The sequence below is a fragment of the Muscardinus avellanarius genome, assembly GCF_963383645.1.
Source record: "Muscardinus avellanarius genome assembly, chromosome: 2".
Lineage (NCBI taxonomy): Eukaryota > Metazoa > Chordata > Mammalia > Rodentia > Gliridae > Muscardinus > Muscardinus avellanarius.
In genome coordinates, this window is record NC_137787.1 from 103,157,418 (window position 1) to 103,178,803 (window position 21,386).

The window sequence follows — 21,386 nt, forward strand, 5'->3', positions numbered from 1 at the left end:
GCTGAGCAAAATTCCATTGCACATATATATGCACACACATATATACATATATATGCACACATACTATATATATGCTTATACATATGTACACTTTTTTCTATTCATCTGTTGATGGACACCTAGGTTGGTTCCATAGTTTGGCTATTGGGAATTGTGCTGTTATAAACATCAGTATACATATATCGCTATAGTATTCTGACTTTAATTCTTTTGGAAAGATATCGAAGTGTGGTATAGCCAGGTCATATAGTGATTCCCATTCCTAGTTTTCTGAAGAACCTCCGTAATGATCTCTGCAGTGGTTGTACTAATCTATAGTTTCCATTTCCCTATATCTTCATCAGCATTTGTTACTGTTTGTATTCTTGATGATTACTATTCTAACTGGAGTTAACTGGAATCTTTATGTAGTTTTAATTTGGATTTCTCTGATTGATAATGGCTCCTTTTGATGCATGCATTATGTTTTTGTATTGCATAGGATAATTTGGGTTTCAGAAACAGAAACTTACTTTAGTTAGCTTAAACAAAGAAGAGAATTTGCTTAATAGGAAGTATTCTATGCCCCCAGGTAGAGACACCACCAGTCACTAGGGTGGTAAGCAAAAAACAGAATGCTTCCTGGCTCTTCTCTGCCCATGTCTCTGTATGTTATCCAATTTCCTCCCTCCCTCCCTCCCTCCCTCCCTTTCTCCCTCCCTCCTTTCCTCCCTTCTTTCTTCTTTCTTTCTTTCTTTCTTTCTTTCTTTCTTTCTTTCTTTCTTTCTTTCTTTTTTCTTTCTTCTTTTGTGGTACTGGGAATGGAACTCAGGGGCATCCAAGCGGCACTCCCAGCCCTATTTTTATTCTTTATTTTTAAACAGGGTCTCACTAAGTTGCAGAGGGCCTCACTAAGTAGCTGAGACCATCTGAGAACTGTGATCCTCCTGTCTCAGCCCCCCAAATGCTGTGATTACAAGCGTGTGCAATCCCTCTCTTTCTTTTAGGTTGAGTTTTTGGGTTTCTTTGTCCCAAAAGATAAAAAAAAAATCCACTTTTTTAGCTACATAGTTTGGTACAATTTTCAGTACAATTTTTGATTCTAGGAGAGTAATAACATTTGACCTGTCTTGAGGGCAATGTCAGCCATAAGTCCAGTAGGTCATCACTAGCAAGTGGCACTGACATACAGACATGACTATTGGGGCCATCTGGGGGAGTGGGAGTTAGTTTCCAAAAAGGTGGTACATCTCTTTGGAGTCTTCAAAGAGGCCACTGGGACAGATAGATAATCCCAAGAAGTTTCTATTATAGTCTCCACTATTTTTAAGGAGTTTAAGAATACAAATTATCTTCTTCATTTGTTTCAGTTCTGTTTTGAACTTTTATCTTCCCAAGCTCTAAATTTGACTCGTTATACTCAATGATACTCAGTAAGGCAATTTTGTTAAGGATGATACATAGGGAAGAGTAAAATGTTGTTAATGTTACTCTTCTTATTCTTGTCTTACATTTTCAGTAAAGATTCCAAAGTCTGAGAACAAAAAAACTACTGCCAAGTACCCACTCGTACAAGACAACGTGCTAGACGAGGCCACTCTCAAGAAGCTGTGAAGCTGGTTCTGTCCTCATCAGAACCATCGCCATTTTCAGCAACTAGAACAGGGAGATTGAAGACGAGAGAGAGAGAGAGAGAGAGCGAGAGAGAGAGAAAGGTTGTCTTTAGAGAGAGCTGAGAAGGTTCTATGTATTTCTTTCTTTCTTATTGATACTTTTCACTGATTTTAAGCTGAATGAAGGGAAGACTAATTCAAGGAATCTCTTCAGAAAGTTTGATCACTGTCCTTGGAATTTGGACGACTCAGATTGCTATTTGATTATTGCCTAATATAAATAAAGGAAGAGGCTGAGGTTGTGGCTGGCCAACAGTTCAGTCCTAAAACTGCAAAACCAAAAAGATAAGAAGTCTGGGCCAACATTTGGGTTAAAATTATGCTGATGGTGGGGGAATATTTTTAGGAGAGATGTGGCTCTTATGGCCTGGGTGCGTCCAGAGTTCCTATCTAGGAAGATCACTTGGAGGGTTGATACTATCCTGTGCAATAAATCCTTGGAATCAAAAGTGGGATTCAGATGCAGGAAAGTATTGCATGAGACAACAAAACTGGAGTCAGAAGTGGGAAATATCATCTGGGCACAGTGGTGCCCACCTGAATTCCCAGTACACCCATAATCACTTGCAGGTTCAAGGTCAACTTCAGCAACTTAGCAAAACTTTCAGAAACTTAGCAAAACTCTGCTTCAAAATAAAAAGGAATGGGGGAACAGCTTAGGAGTAGAATGCACCTGGGTTCAATCCCCACTACCAAAAAAAAAAAAAAAGTGGGAACTCTCCAGAAACCAACAAACATACAACAGGAGAAAAACAGTTCATTTCAGACATCTATGATGGCCAGAGAGGGTAACCAATGTCCCTCTCCCACTATAGTCTTCCAAGCCTGGGTGGCTGACAGATAGGGTAGAGGAGAAGGTTTAACTAAGCAGATATTATATTTCCCTGTATTACAGTTGTGTAATTGTAAGATTGGATTGGGATGGTTTCCCAATGATATCTTCATTGGGCATTTTTATATCTAAAGATGACCAAGCAATGAAAATCTGCTTTAAATTTAATCCAAAAAGATTGTAAAGAATGACTGTGTGATCAAGCTTATGGGGAAAGGTGAACAAAAATAAAAATGAATTTTTGCTTGCTTCATGAATTTCAAGTTTAATTCATTTAATTAAACATTAATGGAGTTCAAAAGAAGGAGAGATTATTGTGGATGCAGACAATTAGAAAAAGGGTCATGGAACCAGAAGGGCTGGGGCTCTGTCTTAAAAGGCTGAGTTGATGCAGATGTATGTCTGACCTTGTTCTTTCCTATGAAGCATTTATTACAAGAACTCATTTTCTGTGCTCATTGGTTCTTGGAAGCTCTGAAGATTCTGACACCAGTCAAATTGAGTTGGAGCAAATGAACTGTGCAAATCTTTTGCTATTTACTGACCACTGGACAGAGAGCTTAGCTTGGCAGAGGCTTAGTGGTGACAGTCAACAATGTCACTTGAAAGGCTTAGCCTGCTTTGTGAAGAGTAGTGTTAAAAGGCAAGGTTTGGGGACACTTGAGGAGGGGCCAGCAGCAAAGACAGCACAACTCTATTAAATGTCTTGGTGTTGATTCAGAGTATCCACATTGTTTGAGCTCAGATACCTCAAACTTGGGTGGTCCAATATATCAGCCAGTGAACAGACTAATAGAACACATTTCTTCCAAAGAGTTTTCATATATGATCTCATAAAGTCTGTGTGAGGAGGGGAAAGATGAGAATTGATTTTGTTATTTTGTAAAGAGATTACATAATTTGTTCATATTGATACCATAATAAGTCATAGCCCATTATAGAAATTTCACTGTCTTGCAAGTTCTGTGTTTGAAAAGAAGTATCTGAACTCTATCTCTACCAAGGTAAAGCACCCCAGGGCAACACTAGGTGATTTCTTACCTATTTCTATCACAACATTTGGTAGACTGCAAAAATGACCATAGGTAGTCTCCCTTCCTCTATCCACATCCTTTGGTAGTACCATCCTGCAGACTCTGGCTGTGAGACAATAAATTTAGTCAGTGAAGATTAAGCAAATGAACCACAAAGAGAAATTTAATAAACATTGGTGCTTTGGGCTTTTTATCTTGCTGTGTTGGGACCCAGAGATCATCATGTGCATGAACCCATGGAAGCTGCACAGGCTGTCATGTCCTATCCACTGTTGAAGCCCCAACCTCCAGTACTTCAGAATGTGCTGTATCTAGAGATGTGTGTGTTTGGGGGGGTTACTGGGGATTGAATTCAGGTGCATTCTACCTCTGAACTACACTCCCAGGCTTATTGTTTTTAAGTTTTATTCTGAAACAGGTTCTCATTAAGTTGATGAGAGTCTAACTAGTTGTTGAGGCTGTCCTTGATCTTTTTGCACTGGGATTACAAGCATGCCTCATCAAGCATGACTGAGATATGTTCTTTCTTATTATTTTTTTCATGTTCAAAATGCATCACTTATTTTCTCCACAAGGTGGACGCATATTATAAAGCTTACGCATGTGACAGTCACATGATTTCTTCAGTAAGCATCAAGGCTTCCCATGAGCTTTCCTGTATTTTACAGCCAGGAGTCCTGAGGTTTCAAATATTAAAGCTTTCTCCACAGCCACAAGTTCCTTTGATGTTTAGATTATTGAAGACAATCTCACTGGATAATTTGTCTTCAACATAGTCCATTTCTATTCCTGAAAGTGTCAGCTGCACTTTCTTTTTGATGAACACTCTGACTCCGTCTTGAACAACTTCTTCATTAGAATCTCCTTTTGTCTTTATATATTCCAGAGTATAAGAAAGCCCATTACAGCCTCTGCTTTGGACACCAACTTTCACACCTACATGCTCAGGCTTATCTTTAAGAAGCTGTTTTATCTTGTTTTACTGCTGAAGTTGTCAGGGTGAGGGCGGCATGGGTAGGCTGCAGCTTCTCCTTGCTCACAGCTGGGACAGTGGCCCGGACTAGTGAAGATGACATCCTCGCTGTCCCAGCGCCCAGGGCCTCGGCCCAAGCGGCCACCTCAGCCTTTCTTCTTGGACACCGTGGGTGCCTTGACACCACAAACTCCAGGTACATTCTTTAATAGGGTAATTAAGAGCCAGCCATGGTGCTGCATGCTTGTAATCCCAGTGCTAGGGAGGCTGAGACAGGAGGATCGCATGCCTCAGCTACTGAGTGAGGCTCTCAGCAACTTACTGAGACCTTGTTTCCAAATAAAGTATAAAATAGGTCTGAGGGTATAGCCTGGAGGTAGAAAAGCCCCTGAGTTTCACCCCCAGTATCACACACACAAAATAAGGATAATTAAAGTCAAGTGATATCCCAATGGAAAGTCCTAATCCAATATGACTGGTGTCTATATAAGGACAGCCTATCAGGACACAGATACACCCAGAAGGAAGAGCATGTAAAGACACAGGGAGAAGAAGGCCCTTTACAAGCAGAGGAGAGAGGCTCCAAAAGCACTGATAAAGGACACATACACACGCAGAAAAGTCTACAAGGAGACACTCATCCACACACGAAGGAGAAGAATTCAGAAGGGTCACCGCTGTCAGCACCTTGATCTCTAACTGCAAAACAGAATTGGTTCAAGCCCCAGTCTGTGGTTCTTTGGGATGATGGCCCTAAAGAGCCAATGTGTCAGCTTAACGAACAGGGAGAGGTTACATGGAAAAGGATTGAGGCTTCTCAGCCAAAAGCAGTCAATTGCCATAGGCCATCAGCTTGACCTTGGAGGTATGAGGAGGCCTGGCAGAGGGAAGGCAGAGACTCTAATGGGACTTTTATTTCAGGGAGGCTAGCTGGGAATAGAAGCATTTGCGACTGTAGTGTGTGCCCTTTTAATGGGGAATGGAAATAGTTATTTCATCAGAAGAGGGAAAAATAAAAGAATTCGTGGCTAGTCTGCAAATAGATACTGAATGTTTAGGAAATATTGTTTAAAGTGGCTTCTAAGCACCAGGTGCCTTTGGGCCCCGGGAACAGTTTCCTTCTGTCATGGACACCACTGCTGTGAGATGTTGAATCTGGTGCAGGCTTTTCCTTGGGGAGAAGGGAACCCAAGCTCTGTGCTATCTCCCTGACTAGGAAGCTCAGTGAACTCCAAGGATCATTTGGGGACAGGGATTTTTTTTTGTGTGTGTGTGTGGTACTGGGGATAGAACCCAGGGAGCATTCTACCTCCAAGCCACACCTCCAGCCCTACTTTTTAGTCTTTATTTTGAAACAGAGTCTCATTGAGTTGCAAAGGGGCTCACTAAGTAGCTGAGGCTACCCTTGAACCATGATCCTCCTGTCTTAGCCTCCCAAATGCTGGGATTACAAATGTGCAATACCATGTCCCGCTTAAACAGTGATTTTTCATACCACACTTTGCCTTTGGAACCCAAACAAAATAAAAGATAAAGGAGAAATAGGTACTACCTCACATTCTCACTGGATTGTCCACTGTAAAAGGCAAGTTCTTGTTTTCCTGGATGACCGTGGAAGACCTAAGATAACACCATCGATCAGTGCCATCCCCCTTTTCTATACAGGTGATTGATTTTTTTTTTCTGTTAGGGGATAGATCTCCCCAGAGCCATTTACTGATTCTTGGTAAATTCCCATGTTGTTCAGGAGAACACACTTTCTGAAATGATTGAGTTTAAGGATGCTGTCAGAGGCTAGAGATAAAGGGAAAAGAAACAAGTTACATGGGGCTCTTAGTAGTTCACCATAATCTTACTATTATCTTTTAATATTTGAGGAAACCCACATCTATAAGACTCTCCCAGGGTCTTGTCTTTGTGGTGCCTGTTCTATGAGGTCTGTGGATCTGAAGGTAAAATATCATTTTTAAAAATTATCCTTTTAGAATCACTTCCATTGACATTATGGGCATATGTGAGAATACCTATGTCAATCTCAATACCTTGTATGGAAAGAGAGGGAGCTGGGGAAAGTCACCAAGTGCTGTGTGCACGTATGTCCTTACCACCACCAACTACATGATGATGTGAGACTATAGGGTGCCAATGAAAGTATAAACATATGCATTCCACTGAATGAAAAATAAACTTGTCCTTCTATCTTTAGAGTCAGACTTTGACATTAGTGGTCATAAAATTGATCTATTGGATTATTTCTGACCAAACTTGGTTCACAGATAAAAATGGATTATATCAAAGAAGTTTGCCTGCCTGCCTGCCTTCCTTTCTCCTTCCCTCTCTCCCTTCCTTCCTTCCTTCCTTCCTTCCTTCCTTCCTTCCTTCCTTCCTTCCTTCCTTCCTTTCTTCTTTCCCTCCCTCCTCCATTTATTTTAAAGCACTCGAAGATCAATAGGTAATTCTGAGAATTCAGGAGTAGTTCTTCATATTGGGTTCATTCTATCTGCTGGAAACTACCAACATTTCAATTTCAGTGGGAGTCTTTTGAAACCTGCTTAAAGATAATCTGTCTGAAGCTTTTGATTTGGAAAAGTGGAAAAGGGAAAAAGAAATGACTTGGTTTTTAGAAGTTTTTGAGATCAAAGGCTTTGGCTAATCCTTTATGACGCACGCTATAACTTCATAAGTTAGGGTCTGCAGGCTTAGTCTCCAGAGGTCATTTCTCACTGATGATCTGCAACTATGTGAGCAGGCTTTCTTGGGTTATAGTTCCGTGGAGCTCACAAGTTCTCTTAGGGTTGGTTAAATTCATTGGTCCTCACCCTGGGCTGCCCATTAGAATCACCTGGGGAGGTTTAAAATGTCCAGAGGCGCAGAACCTTTCCTTACAGCAATGAAAGCCTATCCTCCAGCGATAGGACTAGCAGTCAGTACTTTTAAATATCGCCAGGAAATAATGTGCAGCCAAGATTACAAACTATTTAGATGATTATATTAAAGAAAATAAAAAGCATTCCCATCTAATTATTCTTTAAAAACATTAAAGTAAGCCATTAAAACCCAGCATAAACATTACCTTCAGATAGAATGTGCAAAGTAAATTAGACTGTAAAATTTAAAGAACTATAGAGATCTATGTATAACTAGGTATTATTTCAACAGAGTGGTCTATGGTGTTTCAATCACTGCTTGATCTTTTTGTCTCTAAAACTATATGATTTTTTGGCTCTGGTTTATCTCAGATTCAAACAGGCATTATTCATTTAAGAATCTTATTTTTTCTCTTTTTAAAATCGGTTTAATTATCTGCATAGAGTTAAATCACAAACATTTTGGAAAGATTAAATGTACACAGTTATTTGGCACTTAGATTACATTTTAGAAATTATTTTTGTATACTTTATGTACGTCATAGTATTTAAACCTTTGCGTGTATATGTATAAATGAGAAAATATAAATAAAGGCTCCATCAAATTTCAGTATTTTCAACATAGTTATTTATTTGAACACCATATATGATGCCACTAATTATTAATATTATAAAAGAAACAACAAAAATCATCTTACTACAGGTTCATGAATCATCAGGGTTTTTCTTTTCTTTTTTTTTGAATCTTTAAAAACTGCCGATTCATTGTACCAATGTCAATCTGGGTACTCTATATTAGGAAGAAAGGAAATGGGGAGGGGGCACCAAGAATGTGTGTACGTATGTCATTGCCAACATGATTTACATTATGATGTGAGACTATAATGTACCAATAAAAGCACACACAAAAAACCTCCCAATACAAAAAGTAATGCTAGAGTATTTGGTTAATGAAAATACCCCAATTCATCCTTTTTACATAATAATTAACTACATTATTCACTGGATATAATTAGTATTTTAATTTCTTTAAGATACTTATATTTGATTTTTTAAATAAAATTTCATTGGTAGGAAATACTTAGAAAAAGAAAGTTTTAGTTTGACACTATCTTTTGTGTCATGAAACTTATATATACATATTGAAGACCATAAATTTCTAGAGAAACAATCAATTTTTATTTTTAAGAAAAAGCTGTTGGCATCTTAATTTTGTTATTTTGAGTCTTTCATGAGGATTATTCTTTAATGAGAATTAAAGAATCAAAATAAAAACAAAAGAACCTTTTAGCTCATAGTCAAAATTTTTTTCTGTGAATGTATGCCCACGTTCAAACTTCCAGTGACCAAAAGTGGCTGAGACTTTTTTGTCTGCCATGTGATCAAGTTACCCTTTTGTCAGAAAATGTTAACTAAAGCATTGCTACTGGCGGTTGTGAAGCAGTAACACCAGCACAGGTGGGAGCTTGCTAACCACGCAGGAATCCAGACTGTGTTCCAGGTCCTACTGAGTCACAATCTGCATTGAGCAAGATGCCACCGAGTCGATTTGCACTTTAAGTGTGAGGAGCCAACTAGAAGAACCCCTTTTACTGCGTTTGCACCTGGCTTTGCATCTGTCTTTTGCTTGTCTTTCTAATGCAGGCATAAAGAGGAAAGGAATGATTTCTATTAAAAACTGAAGTGTGCATTTGTGATTCAGGCCTTGCTATCTTACTTAGAATGGATTCTCAGAGCTCAGTGTTTGTTGTTTTGTGGTGCTGGGAATTGAACCCAGGGACATTCTACTTCTGAGCCATACCCCCAGCCCTATGTTATTTTTTATTTTGGAACAGGGTCTCTGTAGGTTTCACTACTTGTTGAGACTGTCTTTGAACCTGAGATCCTCCTGTCTCAGCCTCCCAAGTACTGGGTGCCGGGGCCAGCCGACAAAAGTACGGGTTCCAAAGAGAGGAGTGAGGATGATAGAATTCACTTCTAAGAATTTAATTCAAAGATTTTTAATTTACTTTTCTTGAAGCACGGGAGGGTCGCCAATCTCTACTGGGCAGACCCCGGGTTTATTTATCTTGAAGTATTTATACAGTTTCAGGTCGATCAATCCCTCATGCCATCACCACCAGATCCTCTCTCATACCTTGATTACTTTGAACCTTCCATGACCCCAAACCTTGTTGACTCTGGGCAAAGGACAGTCAGCTGAGTCAGAAATATTCTTTTAGGGGAAAACCTTAATGGCTCCCCACAACTGGGATTTCAGGCATGCATCAACACAACTGGTTCAATAGTCACTTTTCTTAATATTAACTTACTAACTGCTTATTCACTGAAAGTAGGGTATGTCACTTTCAGTTGATATACTACTTAAATATTCCTAATGACGACAAAAAGTTAACTGTGACTTGATGATGAAAGTCTTAATTAAGAGTAGAGGGTCAACAGGAGTTGCAGCACAAGCCTGTTATCTCAGTACTTTGGAGCTGAGACAGGAAGAGTGCACATACCTGTAATCTCAGTACTTGGGAGGTTCAAGGTCAGCCTCAGCAACTTAGTGAGACTTTCAGCAACTGAGAAAGACCCTATTTCAAAACAAAAAATAAAAAGGGACGGAGGCTGGGCTAGGAGATAGAATACCCCTGGGTTCAATCTTCAATACCATTAAAAAAATAAGGATGATTAGCAAAAACTGATTCCTTGTAATCATTTATTCTTCGTACTGATAGTTCCAAGACAAAGATAATAGAAATGGTGCTTCTGAGAACAAGCACCTTAGATCAACCAATTAATTAGGTCAATTAATTAGATCAAATGAGATGAAGTGCCATCTGCTGCTTGGGCTGTTCTCTGCAGCTCAGGCACACCTAGAAGAAACTGGCCAGTAGAGGCTGCTGCTGGCTGCCTGGGGAAGTACATGTCCCTGTCTAGCTCCGCCACACTGCACCCTCAAATAAATTCAGCCCTCTCTGCCTCAGGGCCTTTGCTGGAATGCTCTTCCACTAGATACTTATCACATGTCTTGTTTCCTCATCCATTCTAGTACTCTGCTTAAGTGGTATTTTATAAATGTGGCCTTCTTTTCCCAACAATCCTATTAAAAATGATGAACTTCCTGCAACACTCCTCTTACTAGTACCTTCCCTTCTTCATTTTTCTGCATGGAATTTACTTCCACCTAACAGGCTATGTATTTATTCTGTAACTTTGTTTATTGCCTGTTTCTCCAGATAAAATGGAAGCCCTAAGAAGGGCTCATCGCATAGTACTCTATTTCTGGTGCTGGTTCCATGAATTTGAATCTGATGAAATTTAGAGTTGATGATATTTTGATATGTTTATATTTTTCCCTACAAAATAACAACCATTATACTAATGAATACAATAATAAGTAATACAGAATTATGTCTTAAAGAAATTAAATGTTTAAATGCTTAAGGAAAATAAACATCCTAGAAGCACTTATTTGTATCTCTACTTTGATGCATTGATTAAAAATTATTCTTTTCTATTAATTAAAGCAAAATTTCCAACTTTAATTGGCAAATGATCTGGGAATCACTCTGTGGGCCCCACTGATGTTTTTGGTCATTGCTGGGAAGAAACATTATATATATTTAATATTATTTTACTAATACTTTTCTTGATCCAGACAAATCTGCCCCAATTAGCTCTTCTGTTTCCTTGTTTTACTAAACTCATGTTGTATGAGTAGGGCTGTCTCCAGCTTGCACTGATGGGAATGGGCTGGGGGTGCTTAGTGTGATTTGACATGCTCTTCCTTAGTGTTGTTTATATATTTTTTTGCACTTGTTACACACTGAGAAAAATAATCAATGCATTAGTTAAATAATTTAAAGACTCCTTTCAATGAGTCTCACATTTTACCCCTTCAGGCTTTTCTCCCTGTCATTCATATTCTTCATGCTTTCTCCCTAAATGACAAACTATTTTGCTCCATAATGCAAGGCACTCTTTCTGGGGAAGAAAAGTCCAAATCTGAGTGTTGGAGACACTTCTCAGCTGACAATTGCCCCTGGCTCTGATTGCAAAGTGTGTTAGCATCTCTTTTCTTCTCCTTTTCTGTGTCTCTTCATCGATCATCCTGGTGGTGTGAGCGTGACTTTTTCTATAAACTTCATCAAGATCTCTTCAATGTCAAGATCTTTGAAGATTTTCTGACTGTTCCAACACTAGCAACACATCCATAATTGAAAACAAAAACAAAAAAGCAGAGAAGAACAGAGAAGAGTTTCTTAGCACCCCGCTGAGGATGTTGAACCTGGGTGTTTACAGTGAGGAGCAGGAACCCCAGAGACCTGCAAGATGCTCATGGCATAATTTAAAAGGCACTGGAATAATCTTTATACTAAGTGTCTTTAGTCTCGGTCTAACAGTAATTATATAACTCTGTCTGTGCTTGTGTGTGTATATGCATATATTTCAAAGAGTGAGGAAAAACAGAAGGTTTTGAGCATATATTCACCATCTAAGCTTCTGGAAGGTCCTGCTCACTACTGTTTTTCCATAGCCCTGCCACATAAAGATAGTTACTAATAATGGTCATCACACAAAAGCAAAACAGTAACACTATCATTGCAGTCTATTTTAAGATTTATTATATATATTTATAATATATATATGTATATATATATATATATATATATATAGTGTGTGTGTGTGTGTGTGTGTGTGTGTGTGTGTGTTACTAGGAATGGAACCCAGGGGCCTTCTACCTCCGGGCTACACTCTCAGACCTATTTTATTTTGTATTTGGAAACAGGGTCTCTTAAGCCAGCCTCAGCTGGCTTCGAACCTGCACGATACTCCTGTCTCAGCCTCCCAAGTATGGGGATTACAAGCGTGCGCCACCACGCCTGGCTTATTATATATTTTCAAAATAAAAAATAAGAAGGGCTGGAGGTATAGTTTGAAGGTAGAATATCCGAAGTCAATACCTATTACCACAAAAATTTTAATTTTCAATCTTAAAGTTAGATTTTCTTACTTTAGATTTCTTACTCTAGATTTCTTATGAATATGTTTGGATTTATATATGTACTGGAAATTGAACCCAAGGGCATTACACCTCTGAGCTATACCTCTAGCTCTATTTAATTTTTTGTTTTGTTTTGAAATGGGGTGTCCTTAAGTTGCTGAGAGTCTTGCTAAGTTGTTCAAACTGGCCTCGAACCTGTGATTTTCCTGTCTGAGCCTCTCAAGTACTGGCATTGGAAAAGTAAAAGTAAAGTAAAAATCAGGCCACTATGCCTGACTTTTTAAATACTTTCATTGGTACATTGTAACTATGTGTCATAGTATGGTTCAAAAGGAAATAAACATACATGCACACAGTGCTTGGTGTGTTTTTCTCTCGTTTCCTCCTACCTCCACTGTACATGTTAGTGAGATTGATAGTGATACCTTCATATATGAAAATAGCATTATTTGAACTGTTTCCTTTATCAATTCCCCTTTCCCCTTCCCATCCCCATCCCCAGTCCCCTCCTACTATTCTACTGGTGTCTCTCCTCATTTATCTGAAGTGCCTTTGTTTCTTATTTTCTTTCTAGCTTTCACCTATGAGAGAAAACATACAACCCTGACTTGCTGAAACTGGCTGATCTCACTTGGCATATTCTTGAGTTCCATCTATTTCCCTGCAAATGACAAAACCCTTAAGTATAGTTAATATCATGCAACAGGAAAATGTTCAGAATTTTAAAAACACAACATTGATACCAAATACATGACTTCAAATAATAAAATGTAAAAATATAATAAATATGAGGGATAAACAATCCACTCTAATTTAAATTATTAGGAGAGATGACGTATCATACAAACCAATATTGCATATTCATCGTGAAATCTAGAGTAAGAAATCTAAAGTAAGAAGATCTAACTTTAAGTTTGAAAATTAGACTTTGCTTTCAGGTTTGGTCATCTTGGTCTAGCTGAGGCTTTGAATTGAATCTACTCGGAAACTTTCGACTCTGGCATAACCATAATCAGATTTATTCGACTATCTCAGGAGCTGGAGCTGGGGCACTTGGGCATTTGGGGCTGATCTGGGGCCGGAAGTGCGTGGCCTTCCAGCTGGAAGCTGTCTAGGGTTTTCAGGAAATATGAAAGCAGTGATGGTAATTGGAGTTGGAGGTCTCTTGTCTCCGAGTGTTCTCAGAGGAAAGGGGAGATGTCACTGGAATCATCTTCCTCTTCAATGGCACTCTCCTCCCCTTCTCCATTACCCTCAGTAACAGACAATATTACCAACTCTTTTCCTCCCTCAATGTCTTACATCACTTCCCAGGAGATGAAGGGCATTCTTCACTGGTTTGCTAATTGGTCAGGTCCCCAAAGTGAATGTTTTCTACAGGACCTGGTTGCTAAAGCAGTAGCAGAAAAATTACAGCCACTACTGGATAGCCTGGAATAGCTCACTGTATCTGGGACAAACTGACCACCTGGTTTCTTTGAGTGCCAGCTGTGTCTCTGGGATCAGTGGTTTCGAGGTTTGGCTGAGCAGGAACGCAATGAGTTTGTCAGGCAGCTGGAGATGAGTGAGCCAGACTTTGTGTCAAAGTTTTACCAAACTATAGCTGCTACGGCTGGTAAGGACTATAGATATTCAGATCAAAGAAGATTAACTAGAGCTGATGGAGCCAAGGCCATGACTCTACAGAGACTCAATTCAATGTGTCGCTTGAAGATTTTGGGGTAATATACCAAGAAGCTGATTGAACTTGCTGATGATCAATCAGAGCATGGTTGTTTCAACATTAACAGCATGTCACCTGATTCCTAGTGGAAATGTTATCATTCTAAGCAAATCCGGCTCATGTCAGTCTCCTGTTTTCTTCTATCCAAGATATCAAAGCCTCAGGAATGCACTGACTTCTTTTGCAATTATAACCAAAAGGAATCTAGGTTCTATAACTCAGGCCTACTGTTGGACCATGGAGGGTATAAAGTAGTACCCTTCTTCCCTAGAAATAGGAGAGAACAATTTTTCTTTTTCTTTTCTTTTTTTTTTTTTGGGGGGGGTACTAGGGATTGAACCTCTTTTTCTGATCATTTCCAACAACACTTCTTTTTGTTTTGAAACAGGGTCTTGCTAGCTTGCTGAGAGTCTTACTACATTGTTGAGGCCGGCCTATGATCCTCCTGACTCAGCCTCCCAGCTACTGGAATTACAGGTGTGTGCCACCATGCCTGTAAAATATAAAAAGATATTTTTATAATTTAGCTGGATTCTGGCTTTATCAACTTACCCGTATTCTAGCATAGTTACATGGCACTTCTTTAGTAAAATTACAGAAAATCAGGAGTGGGAGATAATTGGTTGCTCCCTCCTTCACAGTTGTCTCTCCTCCTTCACATTGTTTGACTCCAAATAGCAATGGAAAATAATAAGCAAAAATACCAAATAGTAATGGACCTTTTTCTAAAGCACCTGTGATAATGTTACATCCTTGGAGCTGTTAGTAAATGTTCTTGTTCTATTACTCTACAACAGTATAAAAAGGAGTGACATTTTACAAGTTAAAATTTTTGGGGTGTGTGCGTGTGTGTGTGTGCGTGTGTGTGTGTGTGTGTGTGTGTGTGTGTGTGCCAAAATAATGGATCTTCATAATCTAAAATTCTGCCTCTCCCCTCCAATTGCAAGGCTAGAATAAAGTTAATATCTGGGGAAAGAGACATTCTGAGTAGAATTAAGGAATACACAATAGATTTTTTTTTTCATCCAGTTGTCAACTTGTTACTTAAATAATCCTCAGCCAGGTGTGGTGGTGCACACTTGTAATCCTAGGATTTGAGAGGCAGAGACAGGAGAATTGCAGGTTCTGGCCAGCCTTAGCTACTTAGTGAGGACCTTTGCAATTTATCAAGACCCTGTTCCCAAATAAAGAATATAAAATAGGGCAGGGGGTGTAGCTCATAGGTAGAAATGATCCTCTACCCCACCTCCTGCATGTTCTGGTGATATCATGCTTCCATTACTCTTCCAGCTGGGCCCCTGGTACCATGTATCTGGTAAGGGGTAGATGGTCCCACCTGAAGAGTAGCTTTCTTCTGATAAGCCATAATTCCCAGTGCAACAGCCAGAATTAGCAGAAGTAGAATCTCATCAGCAGAGATAGATGGGTCTCTGAAGAATTAGGGTCCATGGAAACAAGCAACTGAGAAGCAAAGAAGGTACAGTTTGACCTGGAATAATGTCTTGGTTTAGGAAGTGGAAGGTTTTCCATTTGTAGAACTTATGAAACCCTGCCTCACCCAAACATTAAGCTAAATGAAAAAATAAGAGGGCATGTAAACCTGAATATAGGAATTAGACCAAGATCCCCATCCTCCAGCGACTTATATTTTTAGCAGGAGATCTAGCAGCACTGAGAGATGTGGTTTAAAGATAGATATCATGGTGTTTAGGTAAATAGACATATTCTCTGGGTAGCACTTTAGAAAGACAGGGAATTGGTATCCCTTAATTCTAGAGATGGAGTACCCATTACTTTGTGTGGGAAAGACAGCACAATGATGGGCCCAAGGTAATCATATTAGGGATCTTTATTTTATGAAATGCATAACCCTGTCTAGAACAATGAATATGTACTTAATAAATTCAATCTTAAAATGATTGCAAATTATATTTTTTTGGGTGGAACTGGGGATCGAACTCAGGTATTCTACCTTCAAACTACACCTTCAGCCCTTTTATTTTGAAACAGGGTCTCACTAGGTTACTGAGAGTCTTGTTATGCTTCTGAGGAGAATTTGGACCTTTGACCCTTTTGTCTCAGCCTCCCAAGTACTGGGATTGTAGGTATTTTCTACTGTGCCCAGCTTAAAATATTTTTTAAAGGTAATATCTTTAGCTAGGTATGGTGGTTCATGCCTGTAATCCTAGTACTTGGGAGGCTGAGACAGGAGAATTATAGGTTTAGGCCCAGCCTCAGCAACACAGCGAAACTCTCAGCAACCTAGAGAGACCTTGTTTCATAATAAAACATTAAAAAGGGTTCACATACAGCTCAGAAGTAGAATGCCTCTGGGTTCAATCCTTAGTACAAAAATATTTGAAAAAAATCACATAGTATATTAATAAATAGCATCATTAAGTCATTGACAAGTAGGTTCTGTGCAAAATTTCCCAGCAGATGCAGTGGCTTTTCTTGGTTCCATATAAGATGAGAGTGTGGAGAGGGGGCAGTTAGTACAAGTTAACTCAAATCTTTCCTCTGTCTCCTTCTCTTCAAATAATTCTTTCCATTCTTTAAACATGTTGAGATCCTTTTCAACTTTTCTGTTTTAGGAAAAAAGACTTCTTTTTATTCCTACCAACTTGTGTCTTTTGTTTCAAAAAAAAAGCTACTTTAGCCTGTCTCATTTTCTTTATTATATTTTGGGACTCACAAAACTATACCCCAATAATGGGTGCTTCACCATGCTGAGAGTTCTTAGAATCTACCTAAAAAATTAAGGTGCCTTTGACTTTCACTTATCTCCCCCTTCCCTGAGAGCACTGGGAGAAGTTTTCTAGTTTCCTCAGTTTTCTAGTCTGGTCTCTTCTCAGAGCTTTCATTAGCTAAACTTGTGTTGCAGAAATAAAGACACTTGGACTTAGGGGAAAGATGGCGGTGGCCACGGCCACAGTGGCGATCGTGGCCCCTGAAAAGAACATACATTCCTCAGAGAAGCCCTGGACACCAGGTTTTGGTTTAATATCTGATTGGGACAACTTAAGGAGACATTTCCAGCCATGACTTCCTGTCAAGAATACAGGAGAGAGAGTGGATAATGGTGAAATTAGAAGCAAGATGACAAGGAGGCACCCGCCATGCAAGAAAAGTGATTTTTGGAAGAACTTCCCAGAAGAGATTAGAGAAAAGACCTCTTCAACCATGCATCCTGGGGAAATCTTAACAACATACCTTGTAAGAAAAATGACCCCGGCGTGGTGGAGGGAGCCAGGCAGTGCTGGATGGGAAGCCTAGCCACGCATCCCAGTGAGCTCAGTGTGCCTGGCTGCTGTGCTCTGCAATGCTGCACTGGGGGCCATGATGTGTTCAGAACAGCAGATCCTGCTCTAGGTGGTGAGGGTGTGGGCCTCCACTCATGGAAGAGAGATAAAATTCATTGCTGCTGAGTACCCAATCTCACCTCTTCAAAATGCACATACTGTCTTCTCTTATTAAAAAAATATTGGAGAGGGGCTAAGATGATGGCAGCAGCATCCAGGATTCAGGAGTTGCAGACAAATCCTATGCAATCTACCTTGAACTTTTGGAAAAAAAAATTTCTGCAAAGGGGGACTCCTCCTGCCACATATGCTTAGGAATTCTGGACATTATACCATGTAAGGAAGGTGCTCAGTGGAGAGTCAGGAGGAAGGTAGTGGTGGCAGGGGTGGCAGCAGCCTGTATTTGGGAGAGGCAGAAATCCGATCCAATCCACCATGAACTTTTGAAGAAATTGCTCCAAAGGTAGGCTGCTACAGCCATGCATGTTCAGGAATTCTGGACAACTTGCTGTGTGGGAAAAGTTTTTAGGAGAGAACTGAGACAGTGGTGGCGGTGGCAGTGGTAGAGGCCAGTATTTGGGAGAGGCAGAGTTCTGATCCCATCCACCTGGATCTTTTCAAGAAATCTCCCTAAAGGTAGAATGCTACCACTGCATATGCTCAGGAATTTGGGACAACATGCTGTGTAAAAAAGGTGCTTGGAAGAGAACTGAGATGGCAGTGGTGGTGGCAGCGATGGCCAGTATTTGGGAAAGGAAGAAATCCAATCCAATCCACCTTAAAATTTTAAAGAAATCTCCCCAAAGGTAGACTGCTACTGATGCACATGCTTGGGAATGCTGGAAAACATGCCGTGTGGGAAAGGTGTTCAGGAGAGAACCGAGATGGCGGTGGAGCAGTGGTGGCAGTGGTGACCAGTATTTGGAGGGGCAGACAGATCCAGTCCAATCCACCTTGAACTTTTGAGGAAATCTCCCCAAAAGTGGTCTGCTCCTGCTATACATGCCCAGGAATTCTGGACAACATGCTAAGTGGTAAAAGGGTCTGGGGTGTATCAGAGGGAGCCCTGCATAGCTGGGTTGGGCCACCATTCTATGTGTTCTGGGAGACATCAGTCTTCATGGCCACCGTGCTCTTCTGTGCAGCACTGGACGCCAGGGTGCACATGGAGCAGCAGAACCTGTTCTCTGAAGTGAAGCTGTGGACTTATGCCTTCAGAGGGGAGACAAAATTAATTGCCACTGGGTATTCGGGGTCCCAGCTTCTGCAAAAGACATGTGCTCATTTCTCATATTAAAAAAAAAAATGGAAGAATGCCAGGCATGGTGGCGGAAGCTTGTAATACCCATGCTTGGTAGGCAGAGACAGGAGGACCCTGTTTCCAAATAAAAATATAAAAAAAATAGGTCTCTGGGAGTGTAGCTCAGAGGTAGAAGGGTTTCCAGGAATCCCAGTACCACCACCACCAAAAAAAAAAAAAAAGAAAGAATAAAGGGAACATCTGTAGACGACCTGCTCACAGTGACAGAGACCAGAGCCCGCTGCACAGCAAGGCCGATTCTGGGGCCTCCAAGGCTAGGATCGGAGCCTGCCATGAGGCAAGGCAGGCGCTGGGGCCTCCAAGGCTGGGATCGGAGCCTGCCGAGGGGTGAGGCCAGTGCTGGGGCTAGCGAGGCCATGATCAGAGCCTACCATGAGGCAAGGTCAGTACTGGGGCCTCCGAGGCTGGGATTACAGCCTGCTGAGGGGTTTGCCAGGTGCCTGGGCCAGCGAGGCCAGGATCAGAGTCTGCCATGTGGTGAGGCCATTGCTGGAGCTAGTGAGGCAGGGATAGGAGCTTGCCTTAAGGCAAAGCCAGTGCTGGGGCCTCCGAGGCCAGGATTGGAGCCTGCCATGAGGCAAGGCCAGTGTTGGGGCCAGCGAGGCTGGGATCAGAGTCTGCCAGGTGGCAAGGCTGGTGCTGGGGCCAGTGAGACCAGGATCAGAGCCTGCCATGAGGCAAGGCCAGTGCTGGGGCCACCAAGGCTGGGATCAGAGCCTGCTGAGTGGTGAGGCCAGTGCTGGGGACAGTGAGGCTGGGATTGGAGCTTGCTATGAGTCAAGGCTGGTATTGGGGCCTCTGAGGCCAGGATCGGAGCCTGCCATGTGGCAAGGCCAGTGCTGGCGTCAGCAAGACTGGGATCGGAGCCTGTCATGCCATGCGGTGAGGCCATTGCTTGAGGTAGTGAGGCCGGGATAGGAGCTTGCCTTAAGGCAAGGCAGGTTCTGGGGCCTCCAAGGCCAGGATCAGAGCCTGCTGAGTGGCGAGGCCAGTGCTGGGGCCTTCAAGAGTGGGATTGGAGCCTGAAATGTGGCATTCCACAGAGAAATATCACAGAAAATAAAAAATCAGATGCTTTCCCTAATATACCCAAACTAGGAAGAAATCGGTAATAGGAAGAAATCTAGTTGAAGAAAGGGCCCTATGGAGGAGCAATTAAGGTGACCTATCAGAAGGGATGGAATGGGGGAAGATGGAATCTAATTAAAGCACCTGATGTACTTAAACAAATATATCAAAGTCAATCACTAAATCAATCAGAGGATTGAGGGATGGGGAGGGAATGGGATGGGGATTTGATAAGGGCTAGTTGGATGATGTGTTCTTGTATATCCTCACAAGTCTTGTATGCCATTGAGATGTTTGACTACAATACACCAATAAAAATATATTAAAAAAAGAAATAGACACTTGAACTGACTTTTGTCCCACTCTACTGTCTTCTATTTAGGCCTGTAGAGAACCACTTATGAACCTCTGTGCTGTGAGCCCAGCAGGCTTTGTCCAGGGCCCTTAGATGTTCTTCAGGACCATTATGTTTCCCTAAAATATCATGTACTATTCCCCTAAAAATTGCCTATATTTTCCATTCTTCCTTTTCCTATAGAAATTGGATACATAGCTTCTGAATCATTTGGGGATAAGGGGTAACTGCATTCCTGTGATTCCCCTCCCTTTTGGCACATTATTAAAATTACATCTATTTTCTTCTATTAAAATCTGTCTTTGTCAGACTTAGAAATTAGACCTGAGACTGTGAAGTTAGTAGAGGAGAGCATAGGTTCAACACTACAACATATTGGCACAGGCAGTAACTTTCTCAACAAAACCTCCAAAGCTCAGGAAATTAAAGCAAGAATAAACAAGTGGGATAACATCAAACTAAAAACTTCTTCTCATCAAAGGAAACTATTAATAACCTAAAGAGGAAGCCTACAGAATGGGAAAAGATCTTTACCAGCCACCATTATGATAGGGGGCTAATATCTAGAATATGCAAAGAGCTCAAAAGACTCTACACTAGCAAAACAAACAACCCAATTAAGAAATGGGCAAATGAACTAAATAGACACTTCACAAAAGAAGAGATACAAAGGGCCAATAGATACATGAAAAGATGTTCTTCATCATTGGCCATCAGGGAGATGCAAATAAAAACTACACTGAGATTCCATCTAACCCCAGTCAAAGTGGCAAGCATAAAGAAACCAAATAACAACAAATGCTGGCGAGGATGTGGGGAAAGAGGAACTCTTTTACACTGTTGGTGGGAATGCAAACTAGTTCAGCCACTATGGCGATCTGTGTGGAGATTCCTAAGAATGGTGGGAATAGATCCACCATATGATCCAGCTATACCACTCCTGGGTATCTTTCCAAAGGGGTTGAATTCAGAGAAATACAGCAACATATGCATACCTATGTTCATATCAGCACAATTTGTAATAGCCAAAATATGGAACCAACCGAGATCTCCATCAACAGATGAATGGATAGCAAAACTGTGGGAAATACACACAATGGAATTCTATTCAGCCATAAAGAAGAACAAAATTATATCATTTGCAAGAAGATGGAAAGCCCTGGAGAACATTATGTTAAGTGAGATCAGCCAAGCACAGAAGGAGAAGGCACATGTTTCCTCTAATATGCCCAAACTAGGAAACACAGAGGATACTAGTGGGACTCC

At 40.8% G+C, this 21,386-nt stretch overlaps 1 protein-coding gene and 1 pseudogene across 2 annotated transcripts; one reads left to right on the forward strand and one right to left on the reverse strand.

Moving 5' to 3' along the window:
• Positions 1 to 4,203: 4,203 nt before the first annotated feature.
• On the reverse strand, positions 4,204 to 4,594 carry LOC308259273 (iron-sulfur cluster assembly 1 homolog, mitochondrial-like; annotated as a pseudogene). The gene has a single exon. The product of its transcript is annotated as an iron-sulfur cluster assembly 1 homolog, mitochondrial-like (transcript).
• An 8,954-nt stretch (positions 4,595 to 13,548) lies between these two features.
• Positions 13,549 to 20,213, forward strand: LOC308258760 (uncharacterized protein C14orf119-like; the record flags this gene model as incomplete). Its single annotated transcript, XM_080689400.1, is given in 5 exon segments — positions 13,549 to 13,788; positions 13,792 to 13,812; positions 13,816 to 14,072; positions 15,365 to 15,389; positions 20,148 to 20,213. Coding segments are annotated over 5 exon segments (609 nt in total).
• Positions 20,214 to 21,386: the final 1,173 nt, after the last annotated feature.